The sequence below is a fragment of the Thunnus thynnus genome, chromosome 4 (assembly GCF_963924715.1).
Source record: "Thunnus thynnus chromosome 4, fThuThy2.1, whole genome shotgun sequence".
Taxonomy (NCBI): domain Eukaryota; kingdom Metazoa; phylum Chordata; class Actinopteri; order Scombriformes; family Scombridae; genus Thunnus; species Thunnus thynnus.
This window is the reverse complement of record NC_089520.1, coordinates 23,587,091-23,607,272: the sequence shown is the minus strand read 5'-3', so window position 1 is coordinate 23,607,272 and position 20,182 is coordinate 23,587,091. Positions and strand designations below refer to the sequence as shown.

At 40.1% G+C, this 20,182-nt stretch overlaps 1 protein-coding gene across 3 annotated transcripts in view; it reads right to left on the bottom strand.

Annotated features, from left to right (window-relative positions):
- Window positions 1–5,150: 5,150 nt before the first annotated feature.
- foxp4 (forkhead box P4) overlaps window positions 5,151–20,182 on the bottom strand; it is a 95,670-nt gene continuing 80,638 nt past the window's right edge. For all 3 annotated transcript variants that reach the window (XM_067587734.1, XM_067587733.1, XM_067587732.1), the window contains 7 exons: window positions 18,239–18,464; window positions 17,479–17,555; window positions 17,285–17,386; window positions 13,758–13,879; window positions 13,066–13,132; window positions 11,703–11,872; window positions 5,151–10,922 (listed from right to left, as the gene is read on the bottom strand). In XM_067587734.1, the coding sequence (XP_067443835.1) occupies window positions 10,775–10,922; window positions 11,703–11,872; window positions 13,066–13,132; window positions 13,758–13,879; window positions 17,285–17,386; window positions 17,479–17,555; window positions 18,239–18,464 (912 nt within the window). In that variant the 3' untranslated portion in view covers window positions 5,151–10,774. The remainder of the gene's footprint in view (window positions 10,923–11,702; window positions 11,873–13,065; window positions 13,133–13,757; window positions 13,880–17,284; window positions 17,387–17,478; window positions 17,556–18,238; window positions 18,465–20,182) is intronic.

Sequence of the window (20,182 nt, the reverse complement as noted above, 5' to 3'; positions counted from 1 at the left end):
CACAGCATGTAGACCTGCTCTTTAGGCCTCTGAGGCTTTCCACTTCACTGAGAGACAGCAGAGAAAGAGCAGGTTGCCTCCGCTAGCTGTTGCTAGCCAGCGCTGGAGGACTGAGATGAGAGCTGCTCCACTGTTCCAGCACTTCTGACCAGATGGCACGAGATGCCACATCCAGACCCAGGCCGGCATCAGATCAGCAGACAGCAGGCTGGGAGGGGCAGACGTGAGGAAATGTAGAGATTGAAAGAGGGAGAGAGTCCAGACAGAGTGTATGTGAGTACAGTGCGCGTTTGTGTGTTCACAGAGGAGTGAAACTGGAGACACACGCACACACAAAGAGTATCTGCTGAGACCGTCTCAGTATTATTCTAAACTTTTGACGTGGATTGTTTCAGTGGTTTTGAACAGCCTGGTGTGACTGGGAGTGAGATCGAGGGAGAGGGAGAAGAGAGAGAGAGAGAGAGAGAGAGAGAGAGAGAGAGAGAGGAGGTTGAAAATGTGGTTCCAATCACTCACAAAGATGCTTTTGTTCTGTAGCTGGGGCCCGCTCTCTCTCTCTCTCTCTCTCTCTCTCTCTCTCTCTCTCTCTCTCTCTCTCTCTCTCTCTCTCTCTCTCTCTCTCTCTCTCTTTCTGTCTCTCTCGCTCTCTCTCTCCCTCTCTTCCTCTCTCTCCCTCTGCCACACATGGAGTGGTGGAGTTTCATCCACTTTCTCATCAGATTCATGGCTTCTCAGGGGAGGGTTCTTGAGAAGAAAAGTATACCTTTGAGAAACTAACAATTGGAGGCCTCTTATTTAAAAGCCAAGACAACAATCCAGTATTTGTGCAAGCTGTGCGTTTCTGATGTTTCTTAAATGCTGTAATATCCCATGGACTCAATATGCTGTTGTGTACCTTTTTTACTTCAGTGGTGGAAGAAGTACTCATATCTTTTTTTTTAGTAAAAGAAACAATACTACAGTACTCTGTAGCAATACCCTGTTACGAGTAAAACCCTGCAAATACAATAGTATTAGCAGCAAAATGTACTTTAAGTATCGAAAGGAAAAGTATGCAGAAGGGCCGGCTTACTGTTACTGTACATTATTTATTGTGTTATGATTACTGGTAGGCTATATTAACATGGAAGCAGTATATTATTATTATTATTATTATTATTGATGTATAATAATGCATTATATTTTGAGAGTAGATCATATGTTTTGTATGTAAAGTCTTTATCTTGAAAGTAACTAGTAGCTATAGCTGTCAGATAAATATAGTGGAATAAAAGTATATCCTCTGAACTTTAAGTATAAAGTAGCATTAAATGGAAATACTAAAGAAGGTACAAGTACCTCAAATTTTTAATTGAACTTAAGTAAATGAACTCAGTTACTTTCCACCATTATTAGACTTTAGGTTTGGGGAACTGTTGTAAAGCTTTCTTGTGCTACTGTATGTGTCTGCTGTTGGTTTGTGAAATGCCTGCAAATTAACCCACAGAAAAAATAAAGCTGATGACTATACTTAGCTGAATCTCAGGACATTATTTCAAGGCCTTGCACTCACCACTATTCCTCCTGCAAAAGGGCAAGAATGTAAGATTTCATAGCTAACTTCAAGAAATGTTTTGAAGGAGGAAATGCCCAAACAGATTTCCACCAGTGTTGCAGTTCATGGTATCAAAAATGACTGAAGACAAAGTGATTGAACTCAATTATTTATTTTGGCGGGTCAGAATAAAATACTATTTATTTGCAGTGCATTGATGCTATTAGTGTTGAAACGATTAGGCCACGAATCAGTTGGTCAATCGGCAGAAACTTAATCATTGATTATCAATGAATCATTTAAGTCGTTTATCAAGTTTAAATGCAAAAAATTCACTCTTTCTAGTTTCTCAAATGTGAGGATTTGCCATTTTTCTCTCTCTAGACAGTTGGTCAGTGAAAACAAGCAATTTTCAGATGATAATGTTAGTCTCTGTAAGACAATAGACAAATGGACTGTTATCAGTCCATGTAGAATCAACTTCATTAATTGCTATCTTTCCCATAATTATGCATCAGTGGGGGCATACTGCACCTACAGTACTGACAGTCAGATGGTGCATATCATTGATTCTCATCTTTGATAAACAGTTAAGAAATTCTGATCCATTTCCTTCACTGGATCCATGAAGTGTGTGTTAATTATTGATATAGTAATGAATAAATGTACAAAATTTTAAGACAATGTGATACTATGTTATTTTACTTGTTTACTTTTTTCTTCCTCAACAGCGTCTTTAAAATAATTTAAAATGTTTTTTTCATCACACTTCTTAGCATTGTTCATATTGTTGTTATCATTTGTTTAATATGTGGTATGTACAATGGACCTACAGTTAATTAGGCCAAACTGAGTGCATAGCTTTGGTGTTTACATGTTGGATATAGCATAGAACAGAAAATTGCCAGCTTTAATTCTCCTCCAGACAGAAGAGAAAATGAAAGAGAAAGAGTCTCAGCTCATTAAACTGAGTAAGCAGATCCATGTGGATGCATGCAGCAGCAGATACACAGTATGTTGTGTTGTTTTTAGTGAGTCAATATACTGTTTGGAGGACAGCCCACTCCTTCAGCCACAGACACAGAGGGGAAGAGGAGAGAGGGAGGATGACAGAGTGAGTGAACGGGGGGAGAGCCGGAGAGAGATGTCAGCATGGCTCTCAGTAAATTTATTTTGTGACTCATAGGGTCTGCCTGGACCTCAGTGCTCTCCATTGCTGCTGGGACTAGCGGCCCTCCACACCCATCCACACACTCAATCACATACAGACACACACATGCAGATTGATTTGGCATTGCAAGTTCACATACATGCACCGGCAAGCAGATATAAGGATGTGGACAAATCCCTCTCCACACACACAAACAGGACTACAAATGTATGACACACACTCATACGCACACACCTAACGCTTACTCTGTCCAGATGAGCATTAAGAAATATATTCAGGGCTTCAGAATCAAGTTTATGCCAAACACTACTGCGCCATGCCAAGAATAACCTCTTTGTGTGTTGCTCTGCACCCTGGCTCACCTTGTACAAGTATATGCTACTAGGTTTCTGCTTAGTATTCAAGATGTGTGCATGCCAGCGTGTGTGTGTGTGTGTGTGTGTGTGTGTGTGTGTGTGTGTGTGTGTGTGTGTGTGTGTGTGCGCGTGTGTGTGTGCGTGTGCGTGTGTGCCCGTAAGTCTGTACTAGGCTCAGGATGGGGTCTCTCCCAAAAACCAAATGTCATTGGGATTTAAGCGTCAAGAGTGAATTTCCTCCCAGCTGACTAACAGAGAAGTTTGCTAAAAGCACAAGATTAAACAAAGTTTCAACTTTCCAAAAGACATCCAGCCATTTTCCATTTTTTTCTCCCTGTGGCAACACATCCACGATGCACTGCAGCGCTGAGGTTTAAAGATAAGCTGTAGGGCATGTGCCAAACCTGCAAAGAGAGTGAGAGACAGATAAAGAAGAAGAAGGAGAAATGGAAGAGATGGGTGAAAAAAGAGTAGGCCTACAAAGGTCACAAAAACTAGTTGTTTTTCTTTTACCATAAACAGCTAATATACATAAACCTAATTAGACTTCAGCCACTTGTATCCATATTATACTCAATCCATCACATACAATACAGGTAGTTCATTCTGTGCCTTTTGTCAGTTCTGCACTCTCTGGCCCACCCTGTTGGCGGGACCATGTCAGTGGACCACAGTGATGTTTGTTGCTGGGTTTGTGTTTGTGAGATGCTGCTTGTGTTGTCCGGTTTGTTTACTCCTCCTGGTGGCCACTCTCTGTATCACAACAGATGCTGACCTCTGTGGGTCTGCAGGAGTGACACAGACTGAACTTCTACAGTAAAAATTAAAAGCTGAGCAGCAGTAGTTGTCATCTAATGAGGTTTTCATGTCAGGTTGGATTGACTACACTAATATACAGTGATGGCACTAAAAGAATGATTAAATACATTGTTTAAAGGTTACTGTAGAGTGTATTTTTCTGTATCAATGTTGTAATCTAAAAGAAGTCATGTTTTTGGTATAAAGAGCTTAGGACCATAGCTATTAAAACTGCTATTTGCAAATGATCAGGTAGAATTGGTAAAACACTGTCTTTAATAATGATAATAATAATGAGCCCTATGCCAGCAGACAATATAGGACAGTAGTTATCACATTTTTGGATGAAATTTTTATACAGAGAAAAAAAAATCATACAAGAGAATTTCCCATACATGATGAATCTCCAGATTTTTTTTATTTTTTTTTATTGATTTTGATGTGTAATATGTTATTTTTTGTCTCAGCTGAATGGCTTGAATATGTTTCAGGTGAACATTATTTTAACATGGACATTTGGTACAGCACATTTAGTCTCTTTTAGGTGAAACTGAGTCATTTTATTGTAGTTTTTGTACAGTATGACTCAAGAGAATACTAAGAGGAAATTTGTTCAATGCTCCAAAAACATTCAGCCTACTTCCATTATTAACAGTAGTTGCCTTGATTGTTTTTTTAATAATTATACATAGCAGTTAGAGACTGCAAAAGTAGAGCATTTATGTGATGAGTAATCTGACAGACAGAAAATGTCACAGTACCTGCATTTATTACTGTATATTTTCTGCAAGTGCAGCACAGTTTGTGTCTGATATGTCGTCTTATTTCTTTATAATATATTAACAGCATGTGGACACAGGAAGATGGAAACATGTACAATGTAAAGTAATCCAAAGCAGCAGCTCTACAAACTACAAACTCAAAAATTTCTGGAGATTTCAATCGACACCTCTGACATGTTCTCAACAAATTATAAACTTTAACCTAGGTTTTGCTGCAGGGCTATTAAATGAACTGCATTATGTTATATGAGTTAATGTTTTTATATTATGTAAATATAACACATATATTTCACAATTATAGCTTCATTTACAGAGTTGGAGGAAGTTAAACGTGTATACTTGTACTTGACTTCATATTTCAAGATAATTATAGAAGTTCAAACTAATTCTTTCTCAGGCACTACACTGTGAAAAATGACAATTTGTGAAGTGGTTCCTAGTTTCAGGTGGGTTTTTGTGTATGTATGCCTTTTAGAAACTACTGCAGAAGAAACAAGGACACAGCGTGGGACAGTGTAATAAGTATTTTATTGCATTTTATAATGCCATTGTCAATAATTAGTACAGATTACATGCAACTAGACCTACTGTACAGTTTTTTATTGTCTGCATGGACAGACACAAGAAGATTCAGGTTACAAATACACAGATATATGTGTGTGTTTTTATACAGCATGAAGGAAAGGGCAGTGACTGGCATTACATGGCTACCCGGGGGTGGAGGGTCAGAGGGCTGGGCTCCACTGTCTGTCTAAAGCCACCACCCAGTCCCTGTCCCCGCCTCTTACTCGGGTCACACTTTCAAATATCAAGAAACAGAACAAAAAAACCAAAGGATAAAGAGAGGTAAACAGGTAAACTGAAACTAAGAAACAATACAGAGAGTCACTGCTGAAAATGTACACACATTCCTAAGGTTTAACCAGAGGAGAGCTGAAGTGGTAGTTCCATCGGATTCTGGCTGTCTACTCGATAATACCGTCAGGCAATGCTCCACTTTGAGAGTCCCTTCCCCCTCATGTGACACCTCAGAACTGTCCAATCACACACCAGGATTTGGGCTCCCTTTGTCCATTGAGTCAGTCACCAGCCAATAGGATGCAGGCTGGTCTTACAACACCATTACGTGAATGTACGAATGAGAGATAACAGCTATCAGTAAAGGTGATCAGTGAAGTCGATGGAGACTTTTGGAAGTAGCTTGGTTTTTGTTTGGTTAAGGTTGTGGCATTGGTTTAGTTACAGTTTGGTTACAGTTCAGGAGTTTGGACTAAGCAATGTTTGCTTGCAATGCCTTTGGTAGTCAGAGGATGAGCTGCATCTCTGAGAGCCATTCCACATTTTGGTATTGAGACTACGTGAGAGGAGGAGTATCAAAAATGCAACAGAGTCAGTCTTTGATCTGCCTCTGTGGGACTGGGAGATGGGGTTTGTGACTGGTCACCACCAGCCAGGTGTATGACTCAGTGACACCCCCATGGCGCCTGCAGATGATTGACAGCTCTGCGGGTCGGAGTTCAGCACAGGAATGACGGGGGTCAGGGGTCAGAGCGAGGGGGGGTCACAGGGAGCTGGGACACAATATTGGCACCTGAAAGGACCAACAGTAATACCTTTCTAGAGCTCTGCATTTTTTAAAGCAAGAGAGGGGCTACATATTCTTACATTTTTTTCTCTTTTTCTTTTCGGAGGTTTTGGTCCTGTCTTTGAGAAAAAAGTCCTTCTGAGGTATCAATACATAATGAAGTAACTTTTTAGTTTGTTTTCCATTTGTTTTTTTTCTTTCCTTAAAAATGCATAAATGCAGTACAGAGACAAAAAAGTATCAAAATAGACCTAGCTAAGATAAATATACAAACAGGTGTTACCTAAACCACTGATCTAACTTTTATTCTTTTCATTTTTTTTCGAGATAATACACTTAAAAAATCAGCGTCCCAGACGTTTTATGAAGAACTGAAAAAATGGAAACAAACAAAAACAAAACTATTAAACCAAGATACCTGCAGCACTTAATATGATAAATACATATACTTCAGCATTAGCAGTACAGTATAGGAATCAGAGCTGAAAGCTTTACAATAGCTAAACAGGTGCAGAAAAAAAAATCCAAAAAAGAAGAGGAAATCAAAGGACAAAAATGGGAAAGAATGCCCTGGAGAGATAAGTCAAGCATTAATATACAAGAATACATCATGTTATGCCAAGCTGGAGAAAGAACAGAAGTGTTACATGGCGACCTGTGAACAATCTACATCTTTATAAAACAGCTTTGTTTACAGGTGTACCTTAAAGCACAAGTCAGAGATCATCTATGTACTGTATGCAGCAGTTCCTCTTGGTTTGGATAGTAGTAGTGATGAGTTTCATTAAGTGTATGTTAGTCCTCTCAGCGTCTCTTTGAGTGTTTTGGTGAAGGGGGTGCTGCTCTGTGTGGGTCTTTGGATATTTGAATGGTCACAGCCTTTGTTTGCACTAACCCATAGCCCTGCTTCTATGCTTCTGTAATACCCCTGTGTGTGTGTGTGTGTGTGTGTGTGTGTGTGTGTGTGTGTGTGTGTGTGTGTGTGTGTGAGTGTGTGTGTGTGTGTGTCCTGGTGGCACTGATATATTCTGCCCATCATTACCCCTGACAACCAGCTCCCTGCAACATCACATAGCCATCAAGGACCAGTTTCTCATTGGCTGAGAGCAGAGCCCGATCATGAATATGCACACATACAATCAAAAGCACACAGTCGAGAGGCTCTTCACATAGCTCAGTGTTGATCAGGTGCAGGAATATGGTCAGTTTTACACAGCTGATAGAAAACTTTTTTTTTTATATATAGCGAGCACTTCACAACACACTTTGAGACATAGAGAGTGCTTTAGATGTGGTTTAAGGAGAGGTAGTCTTTTTAAATTCCATGGAAAGTGAAACGTCTCTATGTTTTTGGGCTCAAGCAGATGCGTTAGGGAGTCCGGATCACCAAATAGTTTTTTTTTTGTTTTTTTGTCAGTCATACAGTAAGTGAAACAACAATTTTGGCATTCATTATTATTATCGAGGAAGAATGGAGAAAAAAAAAAAACATATTTAAGAGAGTTCAGTCTCCCATTGGCTATGTATTGAACCGTTTTGAAAAGGAGGTAGTGTTATTTTTGGTTTTTATCTTGTTTCAAGATGTCTGTCTGCCACTTTGTACTTGGTTAGAAATCAGTCTCTAATGTGACAGGAAACAGTCCTGTTTGAACACAAAGTCATCAGAAAGGTTCTTTCATTAAACAAGAAAATTGTCTGAAGTGCAAGAGATAGTTTGACAAAAAAGTATGAAAATATGAACCCAACTTTTAATTACATGATGTCCCTTGGTTGTTTTCCTCTTACATTGGTATATTTTCATTAGTTTTACTTGTTCCCTCTTTATTGTAATATTCATAAGATACATATATTTGGAATAACTCCTCCATGTCTGAAGATGTGACTTTTGTAACCACATTACAGTACGTTTCCTCTTCCTGCTAATACTAGATACAGATCAAGAGGGCATGTTTGTGTTTAAAGCAAAGAGCATTTTTCCTAGAAAAGTATCCTGTAAAGCCAGGTGTTTCGACAGAGCCAAATATTTTCTTTCTGCATTTAAAATCACTTTTTGTTGGCATCTCAGATTGTGTTCAAAATGCCTCACGAGTGCCTTATTTTAGGCCCGCTCATACAGTAGTAGGGCCAGTCCTGGGATTGTGTTTGGAACACAGTTTAGCCTGAGCGTGGGAGAGACAGGGTTTCACCTCTAAGTGCTTTTTTCTTTTCTCTTTCATTTTGTTTTTTCGGAGGAACTGTGCGAGGTTTGTTATTATTAGTTTTTGGCCTCATATCTAATGTGAGTAATTCATAATCGCTTCTCATGTAAAAGCTTTGATGTCTCCAAATTCTAGTTTGCTTTACACACTTTGGTTTTCGGAATGGTCAGCACTGTAAGTTCATGTATAATTTCGAAACAATACTTATATGAATACAATAGTAAGAATTCAAACTCCTGGTTTGTTGTCTTTTGGCCAGTTCTTTAAGAAGAAAAAAGGGAACTCAAAAAAGGGCAAAATAATCTACAGGGTTTTTGGTTTTCTACATATTTCTTTGGTTACCTGTAACAAAAATAAAACGGGAATAAGCAGATAATAGATTAAAGTAAATGTTAAATTTGGTATGGCACTGTAGAGAAAAGTAATGCTTTTTATGCTCACGGAAAAACAAACAAAAAATAAATCTCACGTGCTATTCCTTTTAACACAAACTCACACAGTGAATTGCAGATAGCTTCTACACAGTAACTATTACAACCATAGAGCTTTGAATCGAAGCCGAGCAGAGTTGCCACATTTGGTGTCCCACAGAAAGAATTCCCCCTCATTTCTTTATCAATTTGGACACAGTTCCAGGCAGAACCTTTGTGGGATGAGGTATTCTCTGACTGCAGTAATAATATATATATTTTTTAAAGCATTACTGATATTTCTCAACTAAATAAACAACCAAAAACAAGTGAATGAAAGAGAATTAAACAAAAAAGAATTCAGCTGTTAAATAATATGTCTGGATAATGGCAACTTTAAGTGCTATTTCCAAATTTCTTGCCTGCTACACTTGGGACTGAAAGGGAGAGGGGCAGGAGTCGGGGTCGGGTATTACAAGTTGGGACAATACTGCGCTTTCTTTTTTTTTTTTTTTTTTTGCCAATACTCATTTGGAATGGTGTGAACAACCAGAGTAAATCAAACAAATTACAATACAAAAATAAAAACAGCATCCTTAGAAAAGGTACGTCGAAACAGAACGCCACCGTGGAAATATTGATCCTCAAAAATAAACAATGATAACAACATCAAATAAAAAAAGGAAATGAAAAAGCTACCACACGTTTTTTTTTTCTTGTTATATTCCATAATCAACAGTTTTCTTTTTAAGTCACAATATTTCTGTAGACAATTCCTCCCTCATTTCTCTCTGCTTCCCCTCTTTTCTTCTCTTTCTCAAAGTGTTCCAAGCTCATCCCTCCATCCATAGACAGAGGAGAGGAGAAGGACAGCACCAAATGGTCCTATTCCTGCAGTCTTTTCGGGGAGGGGGGATGGGAAGGGATGGAGGCGGGTAGGAAAATGTCTTCTTTTTATCTCACTTAGAAGCAAAGAGTTTAAAAGATGTCCGTCACTAAGTGTCTTGCTGGGGGCAGAAGTTTGGGCAGGGACCAGGGTCACGCCTTCATCTGGTCGGCCTCGCTGTGGGCTCGCACACAGACGTGGAGACAAGAGCCTGCTCTGCTGAAGTGTTGGAGCACTGTTGGAGGTAATCTTTGAAAGCACTCTTCCTCCCTTCCTTCCTTCCCCATCTTAAAGCCCGACAGTTTCATTTCAATCAAATCAAAGAAAATGAAAAAGCAAGTGATTGACTCAAAGGGGGGAGAAGAAGGAGAGGTATACTGCACAGCCCCAGGTGACTGCTCCAAATCTATATACACATGATCCTGTGTGTGTGTGTGTATGTGTGTGTGTGTCTTTTTCTTTCTGACACACACACCCGTGTGTCTTCTCAACTGACGTAGAGATAGACGGCTAGCCAGGCAGCCCGAGACAACAGTGAGGAGGGTGTATGCAGAGTGGCGGAGCGAGGAGGAGAGAGTGTGTGTCCAAACCTCTGGGGGGGGGGGGGTCTCTACATAGAGTCTGATGTGACCAGGGTTTAAGAGGATGATGAGGCATGGTTTGACAAGTGAATGAGCGTGTGCCAGTGTGTGTGTGTGTGTGCGTGTTTGTGTGAGTGTGTATGCATCGAGTGGTGTTACACCTCTGAGCCAAGTGTCGGAAAAGAAACACATGGAGGTAAAGCAGTGCTCCACAGTCTTGTTTTTGCGTCTGAAAGTAACGGAGGTCATCTAACCCTGTTTGGAGTTTCTCAATGTTGTCCTTGGTTGCTTGCATTTTCATAAAAACAAAACAAACAAACAAACAAAAAAAAAAAAACAAAAAAAAAAAACATTCTCTTTTTTCTCTTCTCTCTTTTCGCTTAAGTGTAGCTATCTTTTCCTCTTCACACTGACGAGAGGGCTTGGGATTGAGCTCGCTATGTCCCGCCCCTCAGGTCCGTCTTGGATCCATCCTACTCCAGCTCCTCGGTGGGAAGATCCTCCTCCAGGTCGCGATCGTCGCTCGGCAATGGCAGGCTGTGTGTGACGCCAGCCAGGAGGGATATTGGCCGACCGTCCTCCTCCACCTCAGTGGGCTCCTCCTTCACATGCACCGGGTGGCTACAGGAGAGAGCAGACAGCTGTTAGTGAGGCAGATGACAATAACATTTTTTTTTTATTCATGACACTTATGCCAAATATCTCCTGGAAACATTTAAAAGAGTTAATTCACCAAAACACACTAAAATGTATTTTTTCTCTTATGTGGAGCACTATCTATTTTTCTTTTGTTGTTTTGGAAATATGTGTCTATGAGTGCAGTTAAAGATTAGTGCAGACCTGTCAATCAAAGCACAAAAACGATACTATAAACACAACATTAACTAGACATTATTATAATTATTGTATTATAGTATTCTTTCTGTATAACTGTGTCATTATTTCTGGAAAAACGTACTGTTACGTTTTCTTTTTCAAAAATAAATGGAAAACTAACAATCTGGATTATGGGAAAGCATTACTTTTCTTATTTTGGCTCAACTGACAGTTTTATACTCATGAAATATAACCATTAGTTGTAAAAATTGTTTCCCTTGGGGTTGAATGTCTGTATTTTGAGTGGAAAAGCCTCAGAAACAAGACTTAGACCACCATAGAGCTTAGACTCTCCAAGGAATATGATGTTTTAGATTGTTCAGTTTAAAACAATAAGTAATCATTTTATAAAGATAATAACAATAATAAAAAATCACACTTTTAGTCTGATACACTGGCGTATGTGAACACAGTAAATGTAAATACTCTCAGTAAATTGGCATATGTTGAAGCAGTTTTGTGTTTGTCTGCTTGTACCTTCATGTATATGTGTATGCATGTGTGTGTTTGTGTGTCTTCATGTACCTGTACTGTTGAGGGCTGAGCGTTGGGCTGCAGCTGCCGTTGCTGTTGACCTGCTCCACAGTAGAGCTGACATCATCGTGGCCCACGTGCAGCATGTTGAGGCTGGCCGCAGATGGGGTCACCAGGGCAGGGCTGTTCAGCAGGGACAGACTGCTCTCGGCCAGAGCCGCCTACACACACACACAGAGTTGTACGGTCACTTTATATAATAGTTCTTTATCAAACAATATGATAACATTAAATTAGAGAAGCTATATGATAATGACAAAATGATGTGTGACGTAATAAAAAATACTGTTTGGAAATGATCCACACAATGTCCACAACAACCAGATATGTTGAAACATTTAACTCTACTTAACTTTAATATATTCAAAACGTAATGTTCAAAATGTGTTTGTGAGGTGAACTGATGTATACTGTAAGTAGTGTGTTCACAGGAACAAAGGATGACGGAGAGTTTTTTCTTTATGTTCTGATGAGAGCTCTTCCATATGGAGCACATTCTGATCCACTAACTTGCTAGTGAACTTAAAAAACCACTAGGGGGCACTTATATACAGTACAGTACTTCCCTCATCATGGTTTATACATTTAAGTCCGTTTTGAAAGTCTGTGTGTGTTCACATGAGAGTCGCAAGAGGGATGTTAAGTGAGACTGAGCGACAACCTCATCTTAAACACACACACACACACACACACACACACACAAACACATGAAACATCAATGTCTGCAGGAGGGAAAACAAGTGAACCAACAGGGGCAGCGTCTGTCACTGCTCCAAACACTCACATCCAGCTGTTTGTAGATGAGACAGATTGGACGCTGGCTGAGCCAACAGAGACTCACCCTGCCTCCCCTCTCAAACAGGAAAAAAAAAGAGACAAAAGATGGGGGAATTCTCACTGGCTCAGAGATGGATTTTCTGGGACAGGCGATAATTTTATGCGGTAACCTTAATTGACAACTACTTGACGCTATAAATCATCTCAGTCACAAAATTGCATGTGTGTGTGGGTTTGGTGTGTATGTATGTGTGTAGGAGTGAAGAGATGGGTCTAGTGTGTGTTTGTGTGTCTGTGTGTGTGTGTGTGTGTGTGTGTGTGTGTGTGTGTGAAGAGGTGGGGGTGGCACATGTGAAAGTGAGGTGGGAGGTGAGAGTATGTGTTGGTGTGGGAGGAGGAGGGAGGTTGTGTGAACGTCGTTAGGGAATCTGCTAATTATAAGAGGGAATTGATATTAGTGCCCTTGATTGCGATTGGCTGCCGTGTGTGTGTGTGTGTGTGTGTGTGTGTGTGTGTGTTTGAGGGAGAGAAAGAGAGGGAGATAGAGAGAGATGGGGGAGTAGAGGGCATTCCTTACCTGGTAGCTGGCGTTTAGGGATCCAAAGCCCAGGCCTGAAATCATGTTTTTCACCAGAGTGGGACTTCTACACACACACACACACACACACACACACACACACACACACACACACACACACACACAAATAGAGGGAGAGAGAGAGAGAGAGAGAGGGGTGAGAATCACAGATTGAGCGCACATGTGAAAAGATGTCACCTCAGCCAAAGCGCTCTGACAAATCTCACAAATGTGTTTGTTACAAGTAGAAACACACGCAGACTGTAAACAGATGCTTAAATACACACATATAAAAGCGTTTCTGGTATCTGGCGTGCAGGTGTGTGTGTGCGTGTAATTATCCCCGCTTTCCCTGGCAGTTGGAGAGAACATCTGTTTACATACGCTAACAAGGTTTTTTCCTCTCCTGCATCTCACACAGCTGCTTACTAATGGTGTCGACAAACAAGGAAAAACACACACACATACAGTGCGCACACATAAGCCAGCAGTCCCCCCCCCCCCCTTTTTTTTTGGATTGCTGAGTTGGCCCCTTAGTAATAATAGAGGGTCTATTTAGGCAATCATAGTGCCAGCACCCATAAGCTAGCATGCACATCAACTTCAAGTGTGAACCAAGAAAACAAATGCGTGTGTGTGTATAAATGCATATGACTGCATGTACTGATATGCATGTGTGTGTTTGCTCTTACCCGGTCATCTTTGGTGGTCTCCTCTTTTGGTATTCAACTTCATCCACAGTCCACACGGCCCCCTTCACGTTCTCAACACGAACAAAACACTTGTGCAGACTCAGGTTGTGGCGCACGGCATTCTGGGAAGAGAGAGAGGGAGAGAGAAAAAGAAGAGAGAGACGGGTTTAACATGACTGAAGACCAATCAATAATTTCCTCTGCATGATTATTTTATTTCATTTCATTTATCATTTAATATTTTTTCATTCATTTCTTTTTTTGTGAAAGTTTTAATGTTTTTTGTGAATTTTGTCAATTTGGCATCACAAAAGTTCAAAGTTCAAAAGAATTTAAGTACGGCCGGTGAAAACTACCATCTAAAGCAAGGAATGTATGAAACAATTGTTAAAGACATTCTGGATTTTTCCCTGTAAAGTGACACATTTAATGAAGTCACCACTGCCTGGTGTCACCTGATTCGATTACTTGGTTTGTCTGAAACACACCTCTTAAATTGTCATGCTATTCCATGAAATCGAAGGTAATGTAACACCAGCTGACATTGTTATTTTTGATCCTTTACCTGAAGTTCTTACCTACCAAGAGTTAAAAACTCTCACTCAGGGTGCGTTCAATACAAAAAAATGCTTTCTAGCTTGGTTTTAAGTTACTTTTTAAGTAGTGTGACCTGGAGGATAATCATCTTTTTTTTACCCATCAATTTTTATACACATACATACTGTAGCTGCATGAACAGTGCAGGGCTAATACGAGGCAGCCGTTCTCTAGTAGCGTTATTTTATCTCAGAATTTTTCTAATCAGTCATCATCAGCACACACACACACACACACACACACACACACACACACACACATCCACAGGCACTCAGACAGGCAAGCAGGCAGGCACGCCGCTATCTTCGTCTCACCCCCCCCAGGGACAGGCCTCCCTTTTCATCTGCTATTTGTAGTTTGTTCATGCCCAATTTCATTACCAATTTTAATTCGTCTATAATTAAATCCTGCATATTCTCTCTGACACGCTGTTCTAAGCCGAGAGGGAGGGACAGGCCAGGCATGCATCACTCCTCGTCGTAATTACACACGCAGATACACACACGCGCACGCACACACAAACACACACGTAATTACACAAGCCATAATCAGCGGAGGAACCCTTTCTCCCCCACATCCCCTCAACCCCCGAGCCGTGATGCTAAGTTTTGTAAATGAGTCTGACCCCAATCTCCGCCCGCCACCCTGACAGTGCAAACACACACACACGTACACACACACACACACACACACACACCAGACACCAGTGCTATTGCAGTGCTATTTGCATTTGTCTCCGTGATGAAAGCCTAATTCTCCCAGTTAAAACATTAGCAGTCATTTACAGTGGGTCACAGCACACATGCCACTCATCTCCCCCTCCCTCCGGCTGAGAGAGGCGGAGAGCCGGAGGCAGGAATTTTCGGGAGAAATATTGAATTGTGTAACAATGAAAAATAAATAAATAAATGAAGTCAGATTGACAAAAAATGTCTTTCAGGTTCACAGGTGTGACTGGAAATATTTTTACTGTAACTGCTTGACTTTTGTGATTTATCCAGTTGTGTTCCTGTCTTGTGACAAAAGCAGGCTAGGATAGGCTACTCTCCCACCCTGACTAGGAATTCATGTAAGCAAGTAAGATGATGAATAAATGAACATAATTTGTGTTAAAAGCTGAAATTTCTGGACAGGAAAACCTTAGATAAAGACAAAGTGGAGCATCTTATAGAGTTTTAATAGCATTTTCTATTCTTATTCTTTTTATTCTGTTCTAATTTTCTTTACTTTTGGGACTTATTACCTAAAGGGAGTGATTTTTACTCAGTGCAACTGAAAAAAAAAAAAAAACGAACTATGGGATACTGTTTTTCAGGTAAGTTAAACATAAAATAAAACCTCCAACTCATCATGCAGCACCTTGAAATAACACTCAACACTCATTCCTTCTCCTCACTCCATCATCCCTTTCTTCTGCCCTCTGTCTTGTCTCCTCTTCATTCTCTGTCCCTCCGTTTCTCTGATCAATGACTTCCACTCACTGACACCGCTGCTCTCCTCATGAAATATAACGGCTTATTAAAGGACATACATCTCTACGGCCCTATTTGACTCACCGAGCTGGTATATAAATACATAAGGCTGTGCCGTGCTATATTTAAAGGTCTGCGAGGCCAACGGCACAGGAAGCAGACACCAGACATTAATAGTTAAAATTCATAAAAGTCAGATGAGGAGGTAAAGATATTCCTGGCTGCCAAGTCTCTTTACCCTCTCCGCACCCCTCCCTCCATCCCTCCATCATCCCCTCCCCTCCCTCTCTCCTCAGTTCAGGGCTATTAGAGGAAGGCCAGGGTCTCTCTACACCCCTCTCGTCCCCCATGTCTCTCTCACTCCTTTGCTCATTCTCTCACTTTCCCTCTCTCTGGAGGAGCTGACACTCAAATTAGTGTGAGGTTTCTGCAGAAATGGGTCAGCACCTACAATGGTGGGATCAGGCCAGGTATGTGTGTGTGTGTGTGTGTTAGAGATGAGGATGGAGAGAGAGAATTCAATGTGTGTGATCATGGGCAGTGTGCGTCAGCTTTGTATGTGTGTCTCTGTAATGAGGCTGTATAACGGCTAGATGTGGCTAGACTAGGCTAAGTGGGGCTGACTCTCCATATGCCATGCTGGAGCTGAGAATTGTTTAGGGCTGAGAGTGAGAGAGCTGGAGCATGACAAAAAAAAAGAAAAAAGATGAGGGAAAGAGCAGTAGGAAAGTGTCTCACAAAGGACTGAAACAGCCATTGACTGTCAAATCAGTCATATCTTAAGGAGCTTAGCAAAGTCTTAAAATTTGGGTGCAAGGGTGTGTGCTATTGTACTTGTATCATTCTGAGTACAAGTGTTAAATTTAGGCCTTCAAAGTGACCCCATTTTCTGCGAAGTAAGGTCATTTTGGCCAATCCTCAGTGCTTCAAATAGCACTGCAAAACATACCTCACTCATTGTGGTCTGACAAGACTCAGCTGGCATCTGCTTGGGTTAGGGGCTTCATCAATGGGCACAGACCACAATTACTTTGCAGTCAGTTATACCAGCTTTTATCCAGTCAAGAGTTATACACCATATTTTAGTTGTCAAATCATTTTGTTCTAATTGATTCAGTCATAGACCAGAGTCCAAACTTCCATTTTCTAAATATGGTGGTGTTTTCGCCATCATCTAAACAGCTCCAAACTAGTTTGCTAATTGGTTTGGTTTCCATTGTCTATCTTTCAGCAAAAACTAAGCTCGGGATATTTACAATAAGCTGGGTTATCAAAGGCTGTAGTTGTACTCTAAGGGTTAAATAACTGCAAATTTTGTGATGAAAGGGTTAGGAGGATTAAAGGTAAGGTAAGGAACTGAGTTTACATTCAGAACTTGTGTTAGTTAGATACAACTAATAGAATACCCTAAGAAAGATAAGAAGAAACAGGTAGAGTGTGTATATGCTTTGTCTTTACCTTCCATGTGGCTGTGTTTCTCCTGAAATAGGCAAACTTTCGTGTAAACCAGTTGTAGATCTCATTGAGAGTCAACTGTCTGTCTGGGGACTCCAGAATGGCCTGAGGACAGGGAGAGACAGAACAATATTTAGAGGAGAACACAGACGAAGAGAAGAAGAGGAGGTGGAGAGGTGATCAGTGGAGAGACTTACATGACGTATAAGAGAGGCGTAGGTAAAGGGAGGCCTGACATCAGCGTTCTTGTAGAACTCACAGTTCTGAGCCAGCTCTGAAATAAGGAAATGACAGTGTTGAATTAGCTAATGTGACTCTTCATAGTGTGCAGTGTAACTTTAATGTAATGAATATTTAAAACATATTAGGAAATTGTCTCAATGGTATTTTAAAAAAATAAAAATCTATATAGAAATTAATAAAAAAGTTTATTGAAATATCTAATTAATATCTCAGTAGTGTTTATGTGGGTGCAGGATATTACTCTTTATACCAAGTATTTGATAAACAGTGCGTTGCAATACCCACTCTTGTAAAGATACTACATATTTCTTAATATTTTTCTTTAGAAGCCAAACATAATTTATAACTTTTAAGGAGTAATTTGAATGAATGTGACTTCATTCAAAGCCACATACTTTAGAATACCAAGAGATGGCAGCAATTACATCTTTCTTTGAGTCATGAATGAAAGTGATGGCTGAATTAAGACGGATTACTTTGGCGAGGATATTTATAGAAAAAAACACATGAAAACAGTAACAAGTACTGTGAGAGAAACTTAGATCACTCATCAACACTGGATTAAAAAAATCACAATTTGAGTTCATTATAAATTAATAAATCAATAGATAGATAAGATAATACATTAGATAATACATGGTAATAACACAAATAGGAAATTACTTGAGTGAGTTTAGAAACCCAAGAGAGAGGAAGATGTATGTTAGAGTCTACCTGAGGCGATGGGGGTGCAGTACTTGTCGGAGTTGCGTCTACGTATGGGCCCAACACCGTGCGTATGGGAGTGGGAGTGTGTGTGCAGGCTGGATGAGCTGATGACCGAGGGTCCCTGGCGCAGTGGGGTGATGGGGGTGGCAGCTGAGGTGGGGGGGTGGGGAAGACCCTCTGGGTAGACATCGCTGTCCCGCTTTAACAGAGCGCCACTGGAAGCCAGGTTCAACTAGAGAGAGACAGACGCACACACAGACAGGAATAAATTATTTCAGTTTTATGACAAGGCAAGGATGTTTAATACTTTTCCACTTCTGATTGGTCAACAGATCTACCTGTTTAATCAAAACATTTGGAGTCTGCGTTTTGAATAGCTTTTTTCACCCAAACACGTAAAAAAAATATTTTCAGAAACACAATTTATGTTTCATTCATTAAAATATCCTATCCCTAATAAAATATATTGTACATCACTTTAATAATAATTACAGTGAGTCAGTGTATCAATTTACATCATGAAGGTTGATGTCAGCTTGAAAAGGTGAAAAACCTTATTTAGTGAATAAAAGGTAAAGTAAACTGACTTTAGGAGGGATTATCCATCATTTATATATATATACATATATAAGAACAATAGTTTCTGTACTAAGGAGTGGAGATACTTTTTAGTGCGGGGACATCAAATGGATTTTATACATGACTAATGCTTCCCTCATGTTTACTTAAAACGCTTCACCATCTGCTGAGCACTGCTGCTGTTTACAGAGAAGCATCATCTACACAAGATAAGATCAGGGTCAGGTGATAGCAAAGTATCAGACAATGCTTTTTGTATTATATACATGACAAAACTCTTTCTAAACTACGAGTTACTTGTGTAAGAAGAGGAATACGTTTGAGTGTCATGACTCAGAAGTCAACAGTCCTGTTATATTATCCACTCATGGCTGGTACCTTCTCCTGCTGTGCCATACACAGAGAGAGCAAGAGTGGTCTACCACTTTTATGATGACTGAAAATTCTACATTATTCAACCAAGCAGTAGGGCGCTATACCCAAGAGTGACTACTAATGTTAATGCCCATCATATAAAAAAGAGTTAAGTAAAGTTTTGCCAGTTAGCACAATATATATCAATGATGTTCAGAGAAATAGGTAAAGCCTGTTATCAGCCATGCAGTGTGTCCCTGTGATTTGAGTGCACTACACAGTACATCTCTTGTAATTATAAAGAGCAAGAATGAAACTGCATATCAGTTTATAATACCATCAAAAAAAGGCATATCTTAAATATTGAAGTACTGTTTTCAATTATTTCAATCTATGCCAAATGAAACTGTGTATATACTGTAGACTATATATAATAGAGAAATGGCAGTTTTTAAAAATGAATAAGTTTAAAACTGTGTTTCTAATTAAAATTCCCAATTGTGTTCAAAAGTGCAACGCAATCATAATCTCCCGAAGGAATGTAAAAATTTATAAAGCGTATATTTTTCTGGGGGAGTATCCCAACACTCACTACGATCCTTGTCTCCCTAACATTTTCAAAATGCAACCTAGAGACTTGCACAGAACCGCACACACTGAATACATACACGCAGCGCTGGCTGCAATTAACCCTGAGCTTAGAAAAACAAAACCACACGACAGCATGTTTGTAAGGAGGGAACACACACATGCACTCTGTGGTGGCGAAGTCTTCACGGACCAATACGGCCCAATTAGGCAGAGCCTTGCACACACACATACGTACACACAGAACCAGTACTCCCAGTCTCTCTGGGACAGCCGTTGCAGGGCTGCTAGTTTAGGACTAATTAAAACTACTGTGTGTGTGTGTGTGTGTGTTGTCTAGATGTATGTAAAATGTGTGAATTGCCTCCTCTTTACTCTGCCCCCTCTCTGTACCATTTAAACTGACTGGAGGGGGCGGGGCTGTTTAAC